General features: G+C 46.7%; 1 protein-coding gene across 2 annotated transcripts in view; it reads left to right on the top strand.

Annotated features, from left to right (window-relative positions):
- Positions 1-21,621, top strand: part of Eip78C (Ecdysone-induced protein 78C) — a 159,754-nt gene extending 138,133 nt beyond the window's left edge. For both annotated transcript variants that reach the window (XM_077663574.1, XM_077663575.1), the window contains 3 exons: positions 223-328; positions 6,483-6,812; positions 16,922-21,621. In XM_077663574.1, the coding sequence (XP_077519700.1) occupies positions 223-328; positions 6,483-6,799 (423 nt within the window). In that variant the 3' untranslated portion in view covers positions 6,800-6,812; positions 16,922-21,621. The remainder of the gene's footprint in view (positions 1-222; positions 329-6,482; positions 6,813-16,921) is intronic.
- The last annotated feature ends 224 nt before the right edge of the window (positions 21,622-21,845 follow it).

Raw genomic sequence — 21,845 nt, 5'->3', positions numbered from 1 at the left:
TTTTTGTAAAATCAGTAACAATGAGACAAATATAGATATTGTACAGTATAGTAGTACAATAATGATGTACAGTATAAAAAAAAAGAAGCACTTGGAACATCTCCGTTCATTCCCACCTTTCTTGTCGCTGTGTTTAGTGGGTGGTTGCCATTGACCACAAAAATGTATTCAGCTTTGCTTGTCTGCTGTTTAGTAATGCATGCATCCGCATTTGCCTTGCAGCACGAGTTTGTGTCGGCAATGTTCAATTTCTTTGTGGCCTTCAACAACCTTCAGCTGAATGACACAGAGATTGGCCTCTTCTCAGCTGTGGTGCTACTCACCAACGGTAAGACCACTCTTTGCCCCAGAGGTTTTTTCGTGTATTTGCAGATGGTTGGTGCAATTAATTTTACTTCATGTTTCCACAAACTATGGTTGCTATCCCCTTCAGGTGCATTTTCTGTTTACTGTGGGGAAATCATTCATTGCATCAATCATGGTCAGAAGAGACGCTGAAAGTGGAGTGCAGAAGTTGTGAAAGATTTTTTTTGCATTTAAGAGCATTTTTATTGCGTCCACGTTTGTGCGCCTCAATGCTGTGCAACCTCTTGGCAAAAGGCTTGGCATTTCCTGCACCGCGTTGATGTGTGTGTTAAGCATGCTCATATGCTGGGACCAGTGATTACACCCATCATGGCTTTCATTGCTTGGGCGGCTGTAGGTGACTTTGCTGTAGGTGACTAAGCTGATAGCAGTGTCAGTTTGAAAGCCAAGCAAATCTAATGTGCTTTTCTCCAGCAGTTACTTTTTCGTTTTAGTTTTTAGATAAGGGGCAGTCATTGGAAACTGAATCTGGCAGCGTTTGACGCTAGAACCTTATCCAGTGAGACTAGTCTAGCAATGCTGCTTGAGGAGTTAGCAGGTGTTAAATGGGATGCTGTAGAGCTTAGGTTGGAAGGACAGACGAACAGTATACACCATGAGCCCAGCGCTGGCTGCGCCGCCTGTCGTCGCTGTTGCGAAGCAGCGACTCCTGTGCTTGCCGCTAGCTTGCTGCTGCTGTTTGCTGACCATTTGCTTACGCTTCTCTCCCCAGAAACTCTACATAAATGAATATGCCGCCATGCGCAGGCTTTGCTGATTCAAGTGATAATTGGACAAGCATGCTATTAATCTCAGAGGCAGGTTTAGCTTTGGAGACCACGATTTTCCTTCCTGCAGTTCGGGCGCGCTGTCTTGTTTGTGACGTGACTCGCAACCGACACACGGCTAAATATCGCGAAAAAAGAAACTGTTGTAGGGATGCGATCAATTCGAATCTATCCCTGCCCCCCTTTTCTTTTACGCTTGAAGAGCGTCACGCTGTTAAACATTGTTCACAACTCCTAACCGTGCAGCTGTGCACTGTTGTAGCCAGTTCCATTGGTTGCTGTATAGGTGACAAGGGATGTGTGCGTTTTATGCGGCATGTTTACATCTGTCATGTACTGTGCCGCGGCGTGTTGTGCTTCTGGCTCATTCCTGTGCGCTCTATTAAACGACTACATTATCTTTACAACATGCGGATGTCCTTGCGATTTTACTAACATAGGCTTCACTGGGACACCTGTGCACAATTCTGAGAATGGTGCCTGATGCTGCTCCGCAGCTCGAAAGGTAAACTTATTGAAGCATGAAACTTCACAGTGTACTTATTTGTTTGCAATACTTTTGGTTGCAGAGGACCAATAATTCTCCCAAAATATAGTGATCTCGTTTTTTTCTTCTGTGTTAATTGCTCAACATTTTTTATTGAGGGAGAAGTGGTCTAAATATAAGTGGGGTGTAACAGCCCGAAACTGCACACGGGCTGTTGTAGGATGATGCAGCGGGGGGATCCGGATTAAGTAGGATAATACGTGGTTCTTTGACGTGCACTGGCACTGCACACCACGGAAATGTTTTTGCATTCCGCTTTCGTCAAAATGAGGTCGTCGCGATCAGCACTTGGTCCCACGGCTTCGGACTTAGTAGCCACGATTGAGCAGGCACCTGTTGCGCTATGGCCGGGGCTTTTTGAGTGGGCGCGCACTGTGCATGTTCATGTTTCAGGGGCTCTCTCCGCGTCATGTCCTGTTAAAATGGCCATGCCGCAGGGCTCCGTTTTATCACCCATTCTGTTTATTAGGGTGATATCGATGGTGAAACGCCAAACCACCAAGGTGGGTAATTTTTTCAGGTTTTTTTAGCCGCCTCAGAAATGATGTTAGTCGCTACATGTATAGCGAAAACAAGTGAGATCTCAAGCTAGCATTTTGTTAATTTGAAATCTTTGTTTTATTATTTTTTGTTAATTACTAGAATTTTATTTTGGCTTTCAACGAAGGAGCCCTGAGTGACAAAGGCTGCAGCATACAGTATGTCGACAATACAGTAGAACCCCCCTATATTACACTAGCTCGTACACGCAAAGATATTTACTATACAAGGGTCTTACTATATCAGTTGTTGAGGATGGCATGGTTCTGACTGTGCTCTCTGGTTGCTTACCAAGCACGAAGTGTTGGTTTATAAAAGAAACATTCAGAAATACCAAACCTCCTGCTCTTATTGTCCCTTTATGCAATTATTTATTTTCAGTTATTGCATGTTATCAAATTTACAACATTGTTTATGGTTTAGTTTATGGGGGTTTAACACCCCAAAGCGAGTCAGGTTATGAGGGACACCGTAGTGAAGGGCTCCAGAAATTTCAACCCTTTGGGGTTCTTTAATGTGCATTGACATCCCACAGTACATGGGCTTCAAGAATTTCGCCTCCATCGAAATTCGACTGCCACGGCCGGGATCAGACCCGCATTTTTCGGGTCAGCAGCGGTACGTGATAACCACCAGGGTGGGTCATTGTAAGGAAGAAAGGTGTCTGCCCGTTAACCTGGATTAACGATACAGTAGACCGACTTTGCCTTGCTAAGAATGTCTTCAATGGATCTGAAGAGCAGGTACTCGAAAATGTCAACGAAAGAAATCAAGAAACGACAGCCTTGATGGCACTGGATGACCTATACACTCTAACCACGAATATGCCTATACGGGAGTAAGGAGAGACTATGATAAAAGGAAGTGCGCTGGAGGACTGCTTACTCCCTTTTTTTAGAGTGTACAAGTTCAGCATCAAGCCGTTTGGGCTTTGTTCTTCACCAACAACTTTGCAAAGAGTGTGGACACTGTGCCGGCAGGCCTCAAGTGGCAGACCTGTTCCTTGTTTCTTCCAAGAACACCTGCAGAAGCTGAAGGCAGTAGTTAAACTTTCCTGCCCTCCTACTGATGGGATGGCCGGATTGGGCTAGTCATTTGCTCCTCGCGAGCGGTGAACGATGATGTCTGGCCGGTGATTGAATATGCGGCGGTTTGCTATACGAAGAGCACTTCGGGTCTTCGCCCGCTCGTCTGGCGACACGTTGCCGGTTGGGGCAGCAATTCCAACTTCTCAAAACAAAACTTATTTATTAAAGACGGGATTGAAAAAAAAAGCATACGAGCAAAAGGCAGTTTTAAAAAGGGCAGTCTAAAAAAAGGGTGATAAAAAAGGCTGTTAAAAACGGCCGAGCTTGAGACTCGGCGCGCTCGTTTGTCCCAAGTCGTCGTTTCCCGCGGGTGTTAACCCCTTCGATAATTGGGCGGCCTGTTACAAGTAGCAGGTACAACACAAAACACAGAAAGTTACCTGCTGTCGCGTATATTTCAGCGCCATTTTCTCACAAAAGGACATGGGACCCTTTGATGACAGCGAAGACCTCCCTCAATTCACCTTCAATATTTAAAAGCATGTTAGCATCCTCCGCGTGTTGTCTCCTGGAAGCCGTCTGCACGTGCACAACTTTTTTGCACCTCCTTCGCGGCTGGTGCCGTGGTTCCTTGCACCAAAGCAGCACCACGGCTGCATCTAAATCAATCACGGACGGCTGTGCAGAGGGCATTCTGAATTGGCTCTGGTGCAATGCACCATGAACCAGTGCAGGCAGTGCAGTGAACCACAGCTGAGAAGGAGGAGAACTTTAATGGAACAGGAGGGGTCTGTGAAGAACTGTGTACCTAGCAGAACTAGACATCAAAATAGGCCGGACTTCCGTGAGGCAGATGTTTGTGGTGTGCTTTTTACGCAGTGTATGGGAGTCATCGTCCCAGTGGAGCTGTGGCACTGGTTGGCACTAGTGACTATATGCCAAACGTCATCTAGGAACGTGAGATTTGACCTAGTGTAAGACCTTTTAATTACGACGCCTAATTTGGCCATTCGTAAAATTTGTACCCTGTGTCATAGCTGATGCATTGACGGCACTTAACTTTGTTGGAGTGGATTTTCTGAGCGGTGAGCAGCCCTTCACTGAAGGCTATGCCAACACTGTGTTTGGGTGTTGTACCGGCAGCGAGTTTTGGTGCACAGAAAACATTCGACGCCATTCATGCTTAGTCTTAGCGAGAGCCAAATTCTTTGCCAAATAAGTCTACCTATTTTTCCAAATTTGAAAATCCGAAGTGGGAGGGGGTCGACTTACAATCGAAACGAAAACATCGCACTATAAGTAAAGCGAGGCAAACGAGATATTGGGCATGCTACAGCGTGGTTACATTTTTGCTGCGTGGCTCCATCGCATTGCTCTCTCTTTGTGCTGGCCTTGAGCAGCTGCTATGTCAACGCGCAGAACTAACATCCCCTTCTCGCGCGCGCGGGCGGCGGCCGATGGCGGCTATCGATAAGCAGCAAACTGGCACCCCACATAGCTGCTGACTGCAGTTGCTGATAAGCGGCGACGGCCCGATACTGAAATCGCATTCTACGGGAAGCTCAAGCGGCCAACAAGTTTTTTTTTTTACTTTCAAATGCGCGCTCGGCGCTCAAGGGAGCATTGGTAGTTGATGGAAGGGCCGCTGTTCCAGTTGAGGCGGCACCCCCACTCGGAACGGCAGCGGTGCCGGGAGGTCTCGGTAGCCGACAGAAGAGCCGACACCATTCAAGCGCAGTTTCTCTTTGGCTCTAACGCATTTTTCTACTGCCGGCCGCGTTTCACAAGTTATTAATGTAGTGCTTTGTCAGACATTTGTGCTTCAGGCCCAGGAAACGACCGGCGCTCGTTCACGGCTACATTCAAGATGGCTGCCATTCTTTACACCGAAGAAACGAACAGCTGCGCGCTGGGCCGCAAGTTCGACATTCACAATGGGTGATACAGGTGTGGCAGCTGCAGTGAGGAAAATTTTCAGCTGTTCCACGCGATGTCGTGAGGTCGCTGTTTGTGAAGTACGGGATTTCGCTGGACGACAACGTTAGAATGACGTGCTGTGTGACCGCAGCAGCGATCACGACGGGAGCGCTAGTGAGGACGATGGCGCAAGTGTGGACGAGTAGTCCAGTGACTAATACATTTTCGTTCTGGAATGTGCCCACTGGCACACCTGTGCGCGGCAGCCAATAGCGGATGGTGATAAACGGTGGCCGTTGGATAATGCTATCGCGTTCAACTATTCAATTCCAAGCTTAAACAACGTCAAAGCTTTTTTTTTTTTTTTCTTCGGAAATGTGGTTTGGGGCGTCGACTTACATCCGAGCCGACTTACAGTTGTGTAAATACGTTAAAAGGCAGTGACACTTGATGACTTTTGAATAGACACTGTGCAAGAGAAAGTGTCTGTGGAATACAGCTGACACTACACGCAAGTGACTGCACAACGCAGCCACTCATATTTCAAGTACACACAGAATTCAAGAAATAGGCTTGTATGCTTTTTCAGCTTATAAGATTTAATCATACTTACAAGATATTGATGATCATGTGCACGGTCCAGTTGATAACTGGCATGACTGACAAATGCGCTCTAGCGTGGGATGGGATCAATCGTGGCAAGTTCTCCGTTATGGCTCCTCATAAAAGTTTTTTGGGGGTCCTTTGTTTGAAAGGGAAGATAATGTGCTGAGAGGTCACTCCAAAAGTAGGCAATCCTCAGCGTGATCTCTATTTGCATTCTTTTTTCAATATTTCTTCGTGTTTGAAAGTAAAAGTTGTTGAGTCTTATCTGCATCCCCATTAAGAATTACAGCCATGCAGTATGTCCTCACACACGAGTTGTACCTGTATGTTCAGTAGGTCCCATTTCAGCAGACGTCCAATCTACCTGAGACTAGGGTGTCAAAGCCCTAACGTGCACCGCGACCGTCACGTTGTCTTTGTTTGTAGTGAGTGAGTGCTCGTTATAAGTGGTATAATTGGTCTGAAGTGTATGTAGTATTAGCACTCCCCTTCCTTCTCATCTCCCCTCTCCGAGTGTAAAGTAGCAAGCCAGAGAGAATGATCCCTCAGGCTGACCGGTCTGCCCTCTCTCTCTGTCTGGAATTACCCTCCTCAGGCTGCACCAGCAGAAGTAATTGGTACATTCACGTCGCTTTTGTGCTTTATGAGTAAAACAAAAAAGGCCTAGGAAATGAGCATTGATGCACTTTTTCATGTGTGCAACCCATGCAGAGCGCAGTGGCCTGTACGACAGCAAGACCATTGACCTGAGCCAGAGCCGGCTATGCGAGGCACTGCGGCTGCAGGCGGGCCGCAACCACCCTGGGGACCCGGGTCTCCCTGGCCGAGCACTGGCCTTGCTGGGGCCCTTGCGCGCCCTGGGGCTGGCACATGCCCGGCACCTGGCCTGGCTGCGTCCGCACTGGCATGCTCTGCGCCTACCCCCGCTCTTCGCTGAGATCTTCGACATCCCAGCTGCACAGCCACAGACACAGCCACAGCAGCAAGAGACAGAGGACGCCACTGTAGCTGGGACGGCTGCCTCTTGAAGGTCGCTTGCAGGTGCGGCAGGCTACACTTCCTACGTTTGTTGTTGCTGTGATTGTTACTGCAGTCATAACAATGGTGGTAGTAACTGACCGAGCACAAAAGGGTTAACGAGGAATGAAGTAGGTTGGCCACTGCCAGATGCTTAGCTATAGATAAAAGAAGAGGAGCGATGTGTGAATGGAGATATAGCAAACATACTCGCAAACAAAGTCCATCAAAATAGTAAATGTCAGAAAGGAGTATGGTCAGTGTATCCTGTGAAAAAAAAAAGTGACATCTGGTGTATAGTGCAAGAACTGTGTTGTATCCACCTTTATTTGATCAGAATTTGCTGACCTGTACATCTGGCGACGTCTTAAAAATTATATTTGCTCGTGTCCTACCAAGCATCCCTAACAATGGTAGCTCACAATGGTAGGTACAATGGTAATGACGATGTGCTAATTTGTGCATTTCTGCTGCCAGCTGAGTGTAAAAGATGAAAACAGAAACAAGGCGTCTCCGTCGTCCGTTTGCGCTGAATTTTACCTCCAAAATGAACTACGTCCAACTCTCCCAACTCACTATTCTTCTGTATACAAAGTATACTGAATGCACCAAAAGAAATTACTGGGAGGTACTTGAAGAGGTTATGTGAGAGTAATGCGGAAGCGTGGTAATCCTATTCCAGTTTCATTCTACTTCTGTTCTATTCCTTTGTAGTTGGTGCAGTTGCAAGTATTAGTACTGACTGTTACTTTTAAACATTTCGTACGTACCGTTTTTACACGATTATAAGTCGACCTATTTTTCAAAATTCGAAAATCCGAAGTGTGGTGGGTCGATTTAAAATCGAAACCAAAGCATCGCACCATAAATAAAGGCGAGACAAACGAGATGTCAGGCATGTTACAGCGTGGTTGCATTTTTGCTTCGCGGCTCCGTCGCATCGCTCTTGGTGCTGGCCTTGAGCAGCTGCTATGCCAACGCGCAGAACCAGCATCCTCGCTCCGCGCAAGGCGCGCTGGCTGTCGATAAGCAGCAAACCGGCACCAGCCCACTCCCCACACGTGGCCGCAGATTGCATCTGCTGATAAGTGGCAGCGGCCCGATAACGCATTTACATTCCACAGTTAATACGCGTCGTCCAAGTTTTTTTCTTTTTTACTTTCAACCGTGTACTCTGCGCTCAAGGGAGCTCCGATAGTTGATGGAAGGGCCGCTGTTCCAATCGCGGCGACACCCCCACTCGGAACCACAGCGGCGCTGGGGAGTGTCGGTAGCTGACGGAAGGGCCGACACTGCTCACACGTAGTTTCTTTTTAGCTCTGACGCATTCGACTGCTGCCGGCTGCGTTTCACAAGTTTTTTTATGTAGTGCTTCGTCATTTGTGCTCCGGGTCCGGTAAGCGACCGGCGCTCGTTCACGGCTACATTCAAGATGGCTGCCATTCTTTACACCGCGAAAAGGTCGGTCAAAGGCTTCAGGTCGGAAGAAAACGGTGATGAAAGTTCAGGAGGCCCAAGAATTCTTTGAGCTTTTTGAGTGACGTGGTGGCGGGAAAACCTTGAAAGGCTTTGACTTTGCTGTCGAGATGCCGAATACCCTGTGGAGTGACAAGGTGGCCTAGGCACTCTATTGTAGCTACTCAAAGAGGCACTTGTTCGGGCTGATGACGAGCCCATATTCATCAAGTCGGTGGAAGAGGGCGCGCAAGTGAGCTTTATGCCAGAACCGGTTGAACTTTATACAAGGAGATCGTCGATGTAAGCGAACACGAGTCGAGGCCTCGCATAACCTCACTGATAGCTCGCTGAAAAGACTGTGCGGCGTTGCGCAAGTCAAAAGGAATCCGCTCATACTCAGAGGCCGAACGGTGTTGTAATGGCCGTTTTCAGAATATCAGCAGGATCCACGGCAAATTGATAAGCCTTCACTAAGTCAGCTTTAGAGAAGATCGTGCACCCAGGCAGATTTAATGTGAAGTTCTGTATGTCAGGGAGTGGATAGTAAAGTGTGAGCATTGAGGGCGCGGTAATCTCCACATGGTCTCCAGTCGCCCGGATCTTTATTTGGCACCATGTGAAGTGGCGATGCCCAGTTGCTGGAGGAAGGGCGTACTATGCCGAGTTCCAGCATGTGTTCGAACTCACGGCGAGCAATAGTGAGGCGTTCTCCCGACAAACGGCGAGGGCGAGCAAAACACCGGAGGTCCCGATGTCGCGATGTGGTGAGTGGTCGAGTGCTTCACCGGTGACTCTGGTATGCGGCTTTGTGGGGTTGGGAAAATCAGCCAGAACTTTCTCATACGGCGAAACAGGGACGAGAGCGCGAAGCCCCATCGCCGCAGTGGTGGAGGGTACGCTGTTGACGAGGGGGTGCGTGCTGAGATCTATGAGGCGATGAGCTTGCATGTCGACTGCTCGGTTGAAGGAGCTGAGGAAGTCTGCGCCGAGAACAGCTTGCGAGACGTAAGCGATAGTGAAGATCCAACGAAACGTGCGGCGCAATCCCAGGTTTAGCGTAAGGGACCGTTGGCCGTACGTGCGAATGGTCGAGTTGTTGATCGCTTGAAGCGGGGAGGTCTGGTTGTTGCGACAGGGACATGCCCAAGAGGCCGCTGACCTGTAGTGGACCTGTAGCTTGTAGTGGATAGTTCACTCGTGCATCTCTTACTCGAATAAGCTGACGTGGTGACAACCGCATACGAAATTGGATCTTCGAAGTCTAGAGGGAGTTCAAATAAAAGCACTGCAATTCATATACAGTCACCGACCGATTTTTCGGACTCGAAGGGACCCGGAAAATGGTTCGAATAATCGAACAGTCCGAAAAATCCGTCAAGTACAAAAAACCACTTTATTGAGATGAAATCGGCTTAAGGGGGGAAGAGGGTCTTAGAGGAAAATTTTTTAATATTGGACTTAGCATAATGAAAACTTCAGCTATTGTGTATTTTAGTGTGCTGATTTCAAATAAGGTGTTCATTTTTGTGTATATTATGTTTGTTATTAATTCAAGAATTTCGGTAAAATTATTCTGACAACTTTTTGAACAAATTGGCTCCTCAGATTCAAACAATTTTTATCCCAGTAGATTCTACTATTATTAATGCTTGAAATAAGGGTACTTTCGTTGTTCTATCCTTTATGTAACCAAAGTTACAATGTTTTGAAGTTCACATAAAAGTGGCGAGGAGAAAGGTGATTTTCATTTATGCCGTTTAATATTTTCACATTCTATTAAGAGTGCTGTTAATGGTTTTATTGCAAGGTCCAATCATTCAGCTTTTAAATAAAACAAGAATGGTGAAAATCGTGCGAATCAAAGCCGGGAAAAGTTTGTCAGCAGCGTGTAGGGTGGCGCAGAAAATAAAACTGAGAAAAACGCAAAAAACGAAAACAAACATGTTGAAGCTGTGTAAGCACATTACAGTGCTTAATTTTCCAGAACAAACAGCTTAGAAGGCGCATAGTGAATAGTCTGAATCACATTTTTGCTGTTGCCACCGCTTAGCAAGCTGCAAAAATGATTTCGAATGTGCACACTGTATTGTGAAGCAGTCTGTTGATCGACACCAAATCTACGACCACATCGGTAGCTTCCGCAGGCAATGGAGGGTTGGCGTCTGCATGCTCGTTCGCTAGCGTCCACAGCTTGCGCTAGGTTGCAGAAATTGCTGCCAAACTGGCGATTTTATCAACGGCGTGCATCGCAATCCTCGCGATCAGCGCTGGGCAGAAATTTGTCTAATCTGACCCACTGCTGCCAGTCTCGCCCGAGCCCGCAATTTGCTCCGTGTCGAAGGCGGACGCCGAAGCTGGTAAACAAGCGCTTATCACGACCGCCGAATTGCACTCCTGTGCCTCGTTATTCCCTTATCCCTCTTCCGATCACTTTTAAGTAAAACCATCCTCCGGCTCCGTCATTCTCTGCAGCCGCGATATGCACCACGCTCGGAACGAACGCCGGAACGGCTGCCTAGGTCGCGTCATCCGCCGGTTCACGCTCAGGCACTTGGCTGCTTCTGGTTGACATCACTGCCGACTAACTTGTGTCTTCCACTTGCTTTCTGCGGCCTTTTTTACGTTTTTTCCCAAACTTATGCGCGCTGAGAACTTCCGATGCGGTTTCAAGCCATGGTGGTCTTTTTCAAAATGGCGTCGCAGGACGAGTGCGGAGCGTTAAAGAAAATGGCGCCGGCCAATGAGGCGCTTGAAGTTCGCCACGTGGTGTCCAACAGCCTATAGCATTCCCGCATTTTATATTTTGTTTTCTGCCTTTTTCTCGGCGACCAATCGTAGTAGACCTTTCGTTCTGGCGGGAAAGAAAGCTGAGGCGTTGCTCTTTCGAACGAGTACAAAGTCACCTAGCTGTGCCGGCCACTTTTGACGTGACACGCGACGCAAAACGGGCATTTTCTAACCTATTTTCGCGAGCTCTCTTGTCAAAATTGCATCTTTTCGTGTCGATTTCTCGTAAACTACGCGCTATTCAGCCATGAAACTTCAAATTAAGATGGAAAATGATGAGACTTATCCAACTATAACCAAATTGGAAAGTCGATTTTTTCGCGATTTTTTGGTCCCAGAGACCCGCGTCCCCCCTTAAAAATGTCACTGATTTTACCTCGCGACACTTTTCTCTTGCTGGCGATGATTTGTGCCTGCATTTGAGCCAAAGTTGCTTTCACTGTACACACTAGACAGCAAGGTCACCGCATTTAGTTGGAATACTTCCCACGCTTCTTTGACGGACTCGGCAGGGCCATGTTGTCCACAACCCGAGTGTGCACCGCACCGCTCGTCAAACAGACGCAAAGATAAGGCACTTTTCGTTCAAAGTGACGGAACCGCCGGACGCAATCACAAAACGGCAAACGGATGTAGCTTCATGAAGACTGAGCGCCACTCGGTCGACGCGGTCAGAGGAACCCAAGTGACGAAACGACGAATGGCAAACGTATGAGACTCGCCGCGGTGGCTCAGTGGTTAGGGCGCTCGGCTACTGATCCGGAGTACCCGGGTTGGATCCCGACCGCGGTGGCCGCGTTTCGATGGAGACGAAACGCTAAGGCGCCCGTGTGCTGTGTGACGTTAAAGATCCCCAGGTGGTCGAAATTATTTTGGAGCACTCCATTACGGCACCTCATTCTTCCTTCCTTCTCTCAGTCCCTCCTTTATTCCTTCTGGCTGAGATGTCAGATAGCTCCTGCACAATTTCTTTCCCCCAACAACCAATTTTCAATGTATGGGACAAGCAATAACTGCCCGCGACAACGTCGGCGACAAAAACAAGTTGACGGCGATGACAATCCGGCTGCCACCTCGAAGTGTCAGAGATTGCAGGGACCTTACTGGCAACAATGAGGTACCGAAAGTATGTCAAGCCATTCCAACTGCAGCGTAAATCCACCTCAATCCAAGATGGCACCTTTTGCGCTGGCGAAAAGCCGATAAGATGGCCGATTTTGGCCCTCAGGTGACTTAAATTAGTCCGAAAAATCGAACTTTCGGACTTTTGATGTCCGAATTATCCGTCGCGAATATGTATGTGCTTCTATGGGGTGACTGACGGCGCCTCATCGAGGTCCGAAATATCCTACAAGTCCGAATTATTGGAGTCCGAATTACCCGTCGGCTACTGTACAACACATAAGGTAGACAGGTACAGATATCCGACCTTCTCAACCGCTCCAGTTTGCTCACCTTGGAATCTCATCAAAAAATGTAGTGTCTAAAAATGTTATTCGCCGTCATCAATACTAAAATAGAACTTCCTTCTTATATGCAGTAGAATAGAACATGACAAACTCGGCGGAAACATGACGAAACAATAGTAATTACCTCAGGGCAGAACCAGTGCATGCAAGCTGTCGTTCTTTCAAAGAACGATAGTCGATTGAAACAAGTTGCCTTATTGATGTGTTAACCTCAGCTAGTAAGTTTAGTGCATCTTGTGTGATTCGTCATGTGAATGCTTTTGTTACTTTCTGCACTTAATTGGATGTAAATTTAACTCATTTGTCTCTTGCTTCTAAGCTGATTTGCTCACAGAAACTTTACTATGCACATGTATCTGCTTTCTTTTTTGTTGTTGATGTTGTGTTGATTTGTCTATCTGTTGTGGACCAAGCATTGTATACCTCATAAGCTAACGCCTGCCTTGGCTACCAAAAGGTTGCCAGCACTATTGAAAAAATAAGTAAATAAATAAATATTAAAAGAGCTCTGGCACCAGTAGCACCCACAGGTCCATGCGGGAAAGCTAACCTTCGGAGGTGTCCTGAGGAAAAGCCAGCTTCTTGAGTCGACCGAAGTTGTCCAAAATTCGATCAGACCTGTGGGGAAGCTACCCCCCCAGAGATACCGCATTTACTCGCATAATTTGCGCAGTGTGTTTCTTTAAATTTAGGCTTCAAAAAGGGGGTGCTCATATTATGCAAAAGCTTTCTGAACACATCCTGAAAGACTCTACAATTAAAGGTCATAACATGCAGTAATACTGTATATTGCCGCCTATACGTAGAGCGAGCCGCCATCTTGCATGCCTCGCTGACCAAAAAAAAAAAATGTTGACTCCATATATAAGATGCATACCTCCTCCCACCCTGCCCCATGGTACGTAGTTCCCCACGGGATGGCATGACGGCACAATAAAAGCGCAACAATACAATCTTGAAGCAATCAGTGGGAGGCAAAGTAGATAATGGTCACGATAAAACTGCGCCCTTGCATGCTGCCCGGTTGCGGCAAGCCGAGCAGCAAACGGTTCAGTAGTCTCGGAATCGGGTGCGCCAAACTGATTGTCTGGGAAAGCGAGAGATCCGGGTGGATGGCACATAGTTTGTGCCCTCGCCACCTTTCGCAACTGCACACTGGGACACAGCCGCACAGATCTTCCCAAGCCTGCCTTGCACGCATGTGCTGGTGGTCTGGTGCAGCAGAGAGCGCAAATTGTGCGTGTAATTCACGGTAAAAAGTTGGCGATGCGCAAATTATGCGAGCAAATATGGTGTGTTGAGGAAAGCCAGCTTCTTTAGCCGCCCGGTGTTGTCTGAAGTTCAACCTATTGGATGTGATGGCTAATTTTTGTACGATCTAACCATACAGTTTCTTGTACATTCACGTTGCAGCTTTACGGTGCTCAGAAATTATTTGATATCCCCTTCAGGCGCGAAAAAAATCTGTGAAACAAATAAAATATGTGAGCACAATTTTGTGTTCTCCAAGCTGCAAATGACGAGTCTTTAAAAGACTGAAACAAAAACTTTATTCTTTCTTAGAATTTCAGAGTGTCCACATTTGTGGACACAGCGCCTCAGTACAGAAAAAATATGGCACACAACTAAAAGAAAGTGCGACAGTGTTCTCAGCATGACGTGGGGCACAAAACATGGGTAAAGGGTTATTGCTTGATTTGTGAATAAAATCAAGCACTTTAGAATCTACTTGTGAAAAAGGTAAAAGCAGTCGTTCTGAGCTGAGAGGCACAAGAAAATGTGGCACTTTCGGCAGCGAATCCTGCACTTCGCTGTGCATCCCTCACGGCGGCAGCGCTGCGCGTTTGGCGTGCTGACATGCTCCGGCCAGTGATTGTAGCCATCGTACCTGATGGTTGCGGTGGGTAGCAAATGCGGGCTAGCCTTCTTCGCAACAGGCTCTGGGCACTCACTGCTTGGCCGACCGCGCTTTTTCGGGGTTGTTCTGCTGCATACGATGAGGCTGTTAGCAATGTCTCTCTGGAATGCCATCATATCCAAGGTACTTTTCTGTGGAAGCTTCTTGGCACTCGCGTCTCGTAGATATTCTATCCAGCTGTTGCACAACGCAAAAGACAGAAAGTGAGAAATAACCCTCACTGGCCACTTTCTGGTTCTTGCCGTAAGCGGGTACAGTGACATCACAAAGTCAAGTTTATCGACACCTCCCATGTATGCGTTGTACTGCACAATAACTTCTGGGCAGTCAATTTCAATATGTTGCTTTGTTGCCTCGCTCCATCGCTTTACTTTTCCCACATTCCCAATTCCAATTTGTGTGGATGCCATATTGACGACTCCATTATCCTGCCATCTCACAATGGCAATGTCTCCATTCGCGGAAACCTTCTGATCCATGCTTCCCCGTCCTTCTTTCTTCATTTCTTTGTCACTTTTTAAGGGACACTTGAGCAGTCGGTTGGCTCGGATCGTCCCGCTGGCGAGAATGCCAATTTGCTTCAGCTCCAGGAATAATGGCACTGAGGTGAAGTAGTTGTCCATGAAGCACTTCAGGTTCTTTTCCTTAGGCATTGCTTCCACAAGACGCATGACAACCGATCCGCCAAGTCCGAGGTGTGAATGCTGTGCACTGACCCCTGTTCCCTTCCCTTGGTATAGCTCGAGGTCATGTGCTAAGCCATCGGCGCTGCAGCGGACAAACACTTTCACCCCTTCTGGGTTTGGCTTTCCTTTAACAAACTGTTTGGCGGGGACACGGCCAGTGAATGGAACCATCTGCTCATCTATACTGTTGTGCTCCAAGGGTTCTAGCTGCAAGCACCGTGACCTCACTGCCTCTATGATAGGGCGCACTTTCCAGAACTTGTCCTGGCTGTTTGGGTCCCGTGGAGCGTTCGAGTCCGTGATGTGAAGCGCGGCTCTAATCCTAAAAAATCGCTTTGCTGTCATGGATTCAGCTATGGCAGGAATTTTTGTAGAGGCTTGCCAGTACATTCGAATTCTTGGGAATTTTAGAACTCCCATGAGCATTAGGATTCCAAAAAAAATTTTGATTTCTTCCTCAGAAGTCCCAAGCACATTCCCGTCTTTCTGCAGGACGTACATGTTAGTGAATGTGGCTAGATCGCGAAAAAGCATGGGTGAGAAATACCGGCTGAAGTATGCCAATGGGTCCTCAGGGATTGATCCACCTTGAAGCTGGTAGGTGCAGTTAGTGTTCCCAGGTTGAAGAGGTTGTGCAACCCAGTTCAAGGTCTTCATCTTCTTCGATGGCACATCTGGCACTTGCTTGTCCTGCGTGCTTGATGTTCCAGGCAATAACAATGCACTCTGGGCAGTGCCATTTGTAGTAGGTGTCTGAGGAAAAAACACAACATACGCCACATTATTTTCTAACTAAACATATAAAACAGACAAAATTACCGTAGTTTGTGTGTCCTGCTCGGTGTACTCGTCATCAGAAAGATCTGCTTCAGAAATATCACCGTCTTGAATTCTTCTAAATATATTTTCGGCTGTGTCATCATCCAGGCGCCTTCTTTCAGTAGCATGTTTGGATATACCTGGAAAAATTAGAGGTTTTCTTCATTTCAGCGCGTGAGCGACGCCGTGAACTCTGGAAAAAGCGTGTGTTAGGAAAGGTGGATTTGAGGCGCCATGTCCACAAATGTGGACGCTAACTTCTGGAACTGCATGCAGGGCTGAATTTCTTCACAAGAAGGATGAATGCAGCTGTTTCACATTCACAGGACCTTACATTGATACGTAAATGCCAATATTTCGGTGAGTTTGTATTTGGAATAGTGAAAAACGGAAGAAAACAAGAAGTACTTACTCTTCGCTCCGTAGAAGGTAGACGCGTCCATACTTTCCCGCGCTTTTTCGACAGCATTTTGTTGACATCCCGTGGGATGGCGCCACTTGTCCGTTAAAGTGGCTCAAGGGGCGTGTCTTAGTACATTCAAAAAAGCGCTTTTGGTTGTATTTTTACACATCAGCGCGCGCGAAGTTCGCGTCCACAATCGTGGACACGGCGCCCGAAGGGGATATAAAGGTTAATTTGATCTAACCGAGTTTGATATAATTGGGTTTGACTTTACATGTGAGCTTTGAGAAAAAGATGAAATTATATCTGAAATTGTGCATCCATAAGCAGTAGCTGGCAGAAGGCTGGTGAAATTGATGTTGCGCAGGTGGTTGTGGTGAAAGGACAAATTTACTGGTGCGCTGAAACTGTTTCACAGAGCCTTGCCTGAGCACCTGTGTTTCAGTAGTAGTGAAATACAAAAATGCCCATGTACTGATATTTTGGTGCAGTTTAATAAGCCCCTGTTGGTTGAACTACGATTGCTTGCCTTGGTATGTGAAATTACACCCTTCAGTCATTTCTGCTGTGTGAACTTTTCCTCTTTTTTCCAGGTAGCCCACCTCAGCAGGACTGGTCAAAACTCCTCGCCAGTGTTTTGAGTGGTGTGAAAAGTGGACAGCTGCCATGAGGCACTCCCATAAGAATCTCACTGTGAGACCCTTGTGTGTCCATCATCGATAATTTATTTCCTCATACCATCCATGGTGGCAACACACTCAAGCCGGCAGTTTCATCACGTCTTGCCGCTGTTTGGAGGACTCTTGTGGTGTGATTTAACCCGTCACAAGTGTCCCACAACCCATCCTGTTCTGGGGCAGACCATACGGGTGTGCAGTGTCCAGAGTCACCCCAGATCTGTTCTGGTGTTAAGGTCTGTTGTGTTCATTTGCTAAAGCAGGGCGCCGTCAGGGCCCTCCGCATCCCAGTGCAATCGAGACGAGGCTGGTTTGCTAGCCCTTCACAAATGTAAGCCTGTTGCTGCTGATTTTATTTTCAAGGGCACAAATGCACTGCTTGCCACAGCCTGACTGCTGTTCATGGACAGAAAAGTCGGATGTGTTTAGTGCAGATGCAGCATGTGCTGAGCAACTCCGGCCTCGAAAACCCTGCGAAGATTTACTGCAAGGACAGCGTGGTGCTTCTTAGAAGGCAGTTCTATGCTTTTTGGTGTCACACAGCTTGTGAGGCTGCCTACTGTCTAGCTGCTTTGCATCATGGGGAATGTCTTCAAGGCTTGCGTGTCCAAAAAATGGCACTGTGTGAGAAAGGGCACATGAAAGGGAGAGCAAAGAGGTGATTCACCTATGTTGCAACTAATCCTGCAATACACTTCACACTCGTTGACCCTTAGGTTTCTGAGTGATTACTTAGACTGTCTGTTTGCTGGATCTTGTTGCATAGAGCTTTTCTTTCTCTGATGCAAATTAAAAAATGCCTATATGAACGAATGTTTGAACAGTGTAAAATACCTAAACATGCTTCTGTTATTGGCCAGTATGTTCAGACCCCTGCAGCTGCATAGATGTGTGAGATTTGTGCACATGAACGAAGTTTGGCCTTTGGCATTTGTTCATGTATGTTTTAATCTTATTTAAAGTCAGTTCTTTTCATGTTATTTATTCATCAGTGCTGTATGAATGTCACAGCTCCACACCATGTGTGAATGAAGCACTGCTTTATCGCTTCTCATATGTGCATTTGTATCACTACATTCACTTTACCTCTTATGCCTGTTTGTCATTGTAAAACCTATGCATGGTATCTTTCACAACACCATCCCAGTGGATAAGCTAGCCTGTTAGTAACAAGGGCCGTCAGCCTGTTCTGGACTCTGAATGTATCACTGCCATTGAATCTTTGAAGGCCTTCTCTAGCACTTGAATGTCCAAGTAGCACTCAGTTTTGCCTTATGAGGTATTCCAGATGCCCACCTTTACCTTAATGCTAGAGGAAAGGAACCTTTGTGAGCACATTATCACGACTGCTGCAAGAATCGGTTGCAAACGCATGAAAGTAGGTTAGGTTACCGAGTGTCAGACACCTGTGTGTTTAGGCTCGGTGCAGTAAGATGGCAAGTGACCTTAAATAGGCCACAACATGCTCACACATTAGAGCAACTTGGTTCTTGGTGGTGAGTGCTTTGCAATGCAAAGGTGTTCATCACTGCAGCTCTGCTTTTTCTGCAGGTGTTTGAAATGTTGATTTGTGCATTCCAGATATGCACATTTCAAAGGTCCCCCCAGTCCCTCCCTAGCTGTGCTCTTCTTCACTGTCTGCCCCAGAACAGGATGACAGCTGTGTGTATAGCATCGTGTGTTTGTTTTCAGATGTTTGCACCGTGGCAATGTTTTTTCCTCGTGTCTGCATTTTCGGAGGCAGTGCTGGTCCGCAGTGAGGCCACCTTTGAGTGGAGTTGTGCAGAAGAGGCATGTGTTTGTCACACAGGCGCATGCACATGCAGTGTTTGCCGGCATACTGCTGCTTATGTTGGGCCGGCACTGTCAAAAAGTAGTGTCGCCGCTGTCAGAGTCATCCCCCTTGGAGCTGGGCTCAAGTAACATTGTGGAGGTGGCTTGGTGTTGTGCCCGTTTGTTGACTTTGTGTGTGTGTGTGTGTGTGTGTATGCGTGCGCATGTGCAGTTGTGGTTCACTGCCAAGGTCGTCTTCTTGCCCAGCCGTCAGATGCGCGTACCGTTGCTCACTGTTCCCATGTTTTCCTCTCGTTAGCCGAGCCAGGTTGACTGCAGCCATTTTCCTCTTTGACCCATCATTTGTGATCTGCTATAGGTTGTTCACCGGCGTTGGTTGGGTGCAGGATGCTAGCCGACCTGCAAAGCCAAGGTTTGACGCCAAGCCTGGCAAATCATGGGCTGGCCTGCACATCGAGCGAGGCAGCACGTGCAGTGGTGTAGGGGCTGTCGCTCTGTAGAGGGCAGCATTATTTCAGGCATACACATATATGCACTGTGTACCAGCGTTCACATTTGCTGGCCACAGCTCGTTTGGTGTGGCACCGCGTTATGCATAAGCATCTAGGAGGCCGTGTCGGTTGATGGCATGACATTCCAGTGGCTTAAATCATTTGTGAATTGCGATACTGCCAGACAAACGTGTGGCCTTATTTTCTGCCCAAGCTTTTGCTTACCCAGAGCTACAGCGTTTTTCGTCTCTAATAAGGTAGCTCTATTTCTGTCATTTTTTAGTACCCGAGTACAGCAGCTCGCCCGGTTCTTATACTTTATTTTCCTCCAAGAGAAAGTGTAGAGGTTCTACATTCTTTTTAGTTTGTTATGAAGGCCTTGTGTAAATGCTCAAGTTACAATGAGTGGAAGTTATTGTAGCAGCTTAATGTGCCACAGTCATTGGCAGTTAACCATTTTCTACATATATACTGGGTGAGAGGACAAGCTTATTGAAGTCTTTCGATGAAGCACTGAGAGTGATCTTCTAGAATCGTTTTTAAAGTCATCATTTTTGATTTGTTGGTGTTATGGGCAGAGGCAGCTGTTCCAAGAAAGATTGAATGTTGACATCTACATTGAAGTTTTTGGACAGGTATCAGTTTTCACTCGCAGGTCAATTGCAAGCTCGCTTTGCATTGCTAGCATGCAATTCGCATTACAATCAAAATTAAAAGTTCCTCTTTTTTCTCCTGTAGCGCAGCGATGGCTGCAGTTTTAGGGAGGTTGGTTTCCTTTTTATGTGTCGAGGCCTTGCATTTTGCAGAAGCTTCCTATGAATCAAACTTTTATACTCTTTAGGTGAAATAAGGCAGATTTTTGTTCTTTGCACATTTCTGCACTGCACATTGCACCAGTTGTACACAGCCTGGAAACACACGAGCATTGCATATCTGTCCAGAAGCTACTCCTTCCTGCGACAAGCCATGAATCCTCTCCTCAAAGCTCGGGGCTTCGTTGAAGTAGAGTGTTATCCTGTCATTGATTACTCTTCCTTGTGCAGCTTCTGCTCTAGTTGTAGTTTTATACCTCTTTTAGCGTGGTTTTATGCTGTGAAGAGAGAAAGAAAACAAGCAGTTGTTTTTAGGATAGATTTTTAAAATTATTTTTCACAGTGGTTGCTGCAAACTGTACCACAGACAAATCCTGGGTTCAGAGACCATCTTGTAAGCTGTAGGTAGTTACTGTCACCTTGAGTGTATCGCTGTAATTTTTCTAACAGTCTGTACCTGTTTTTGTGCAGAAGAAGCATGATAGTTGGTTGAAAGCCCTTCCACGTGCTTAGAACACTGTTATTACTTGAATGTTTGTTCTCTATAAATAAACTTGCCCATATTGTCGAGGTGAGTGGTGCAGGCAATGTTACAGATGGCAGTCGAGTGAGTAGTGTCTTGCATGTCCCATAACTACTGCAAGTGAACTTTTTCTGTGTACAGTTTCAGGGCTTTTTCCCAAAATTCCCACACCTTTCTCTCTCTCTCTGTTTTTATTTTCTTCTAACAGTTTGATAAAATATATTAAAAGCCTCGGGCAAGATAGGGCATGAAGTGCGCATAAGTATTGAGAATCTCATTGAGGTAACCTGTTGTAATGTATCGCATCAAGTGTGTTAGACTTTGGAATACATGGATTTTAAGAACTAGTGGACAGTGCTGCTGTTGTGCAAGTGAGTTGTTGGGCATGTTGTACTGTTGCACTTAATCATTTTTAGCTTCCATGGAGCCGGTTCTTGCGATATGGCCACAACATCTTCTGTTTGGCAAAAGTGGCCCAAAGTAGCTATTGTACAAAATTGTGATGAAGTACTTGCGCATTATCTTCATGCTCACATTCCTTAGACCAGTCCTTTGAAAAGTATGTGCTAGTACTTGCTTGGGCGGTGTGCCATGAGCATGTGTTTGGGCAGCACAGTGTTTTGATGTGCTGAAAGCAGTCATGTTGATTGGTGACATTAATGGTAGTGGACTTGAAGGTATCATATCCTGTGTCTCTTTCTGGCCAGTGACAGCTATGCAAGTTTCTGGCCTAAGGGGGGCTGTTGTGGGATGCACAAGATGTGTTTTGTTTCCTCCATGCAACTTTTTTTTTTCATACCTCAACCGGTGAGTAGGCACCAGTAAGCCGATATGCAGTGGCACACCCAAAAGATTATCACTGCCAGAATCATTGTACTGGGGATGTGGCACAATACTTTTTGCTCACCTGTTTATCTTTGTTTTCATTGTGGAAGCAGTGTCAACAGGTTCTGTACTAGTTGTTACAAAATAAAGGAGTGTCTATTCAACCCTGACCATCAAGTGTAAACAATGTAAAGTCATCTGACCGCCGCCACGGTGGTTTAGTGGTTATGGTGCTCAGCTGCTGACCCGAAAGACGCGGGTTCGATCCTGGCCACTGTGGTCGAATTTCGATGGACGCAAAATTCTAGTGGCCCATGTACCATGCAATGTCAGAGCACATTAAAGAACTCGGGGTGGTTGAAATTTACGGAACCCTTCACTACGGCGTCCCTCAT

The sequence above is a fragment of the Amblyomma americanum genome, chromosome 4 (assembly GCF_052857255.1).
Source record: "Amblyomma americanum isolate KBUSLIRL-KWMA chromosome 4, ASM5285725v1, whole genome shotgun sequence".
NCBI classification, from domain to species: domain Eukaryota; kingdom Metazoa; phylum Arthropoda; class Arachnida; order Ixodida; family Ixodidae; genus Amblyomma; species Amblyomma americanum.
Note: the sequence above shows the minus strand (reverse complement) of the source record. Positions and strands in the feature narration are given on the sequence as shown.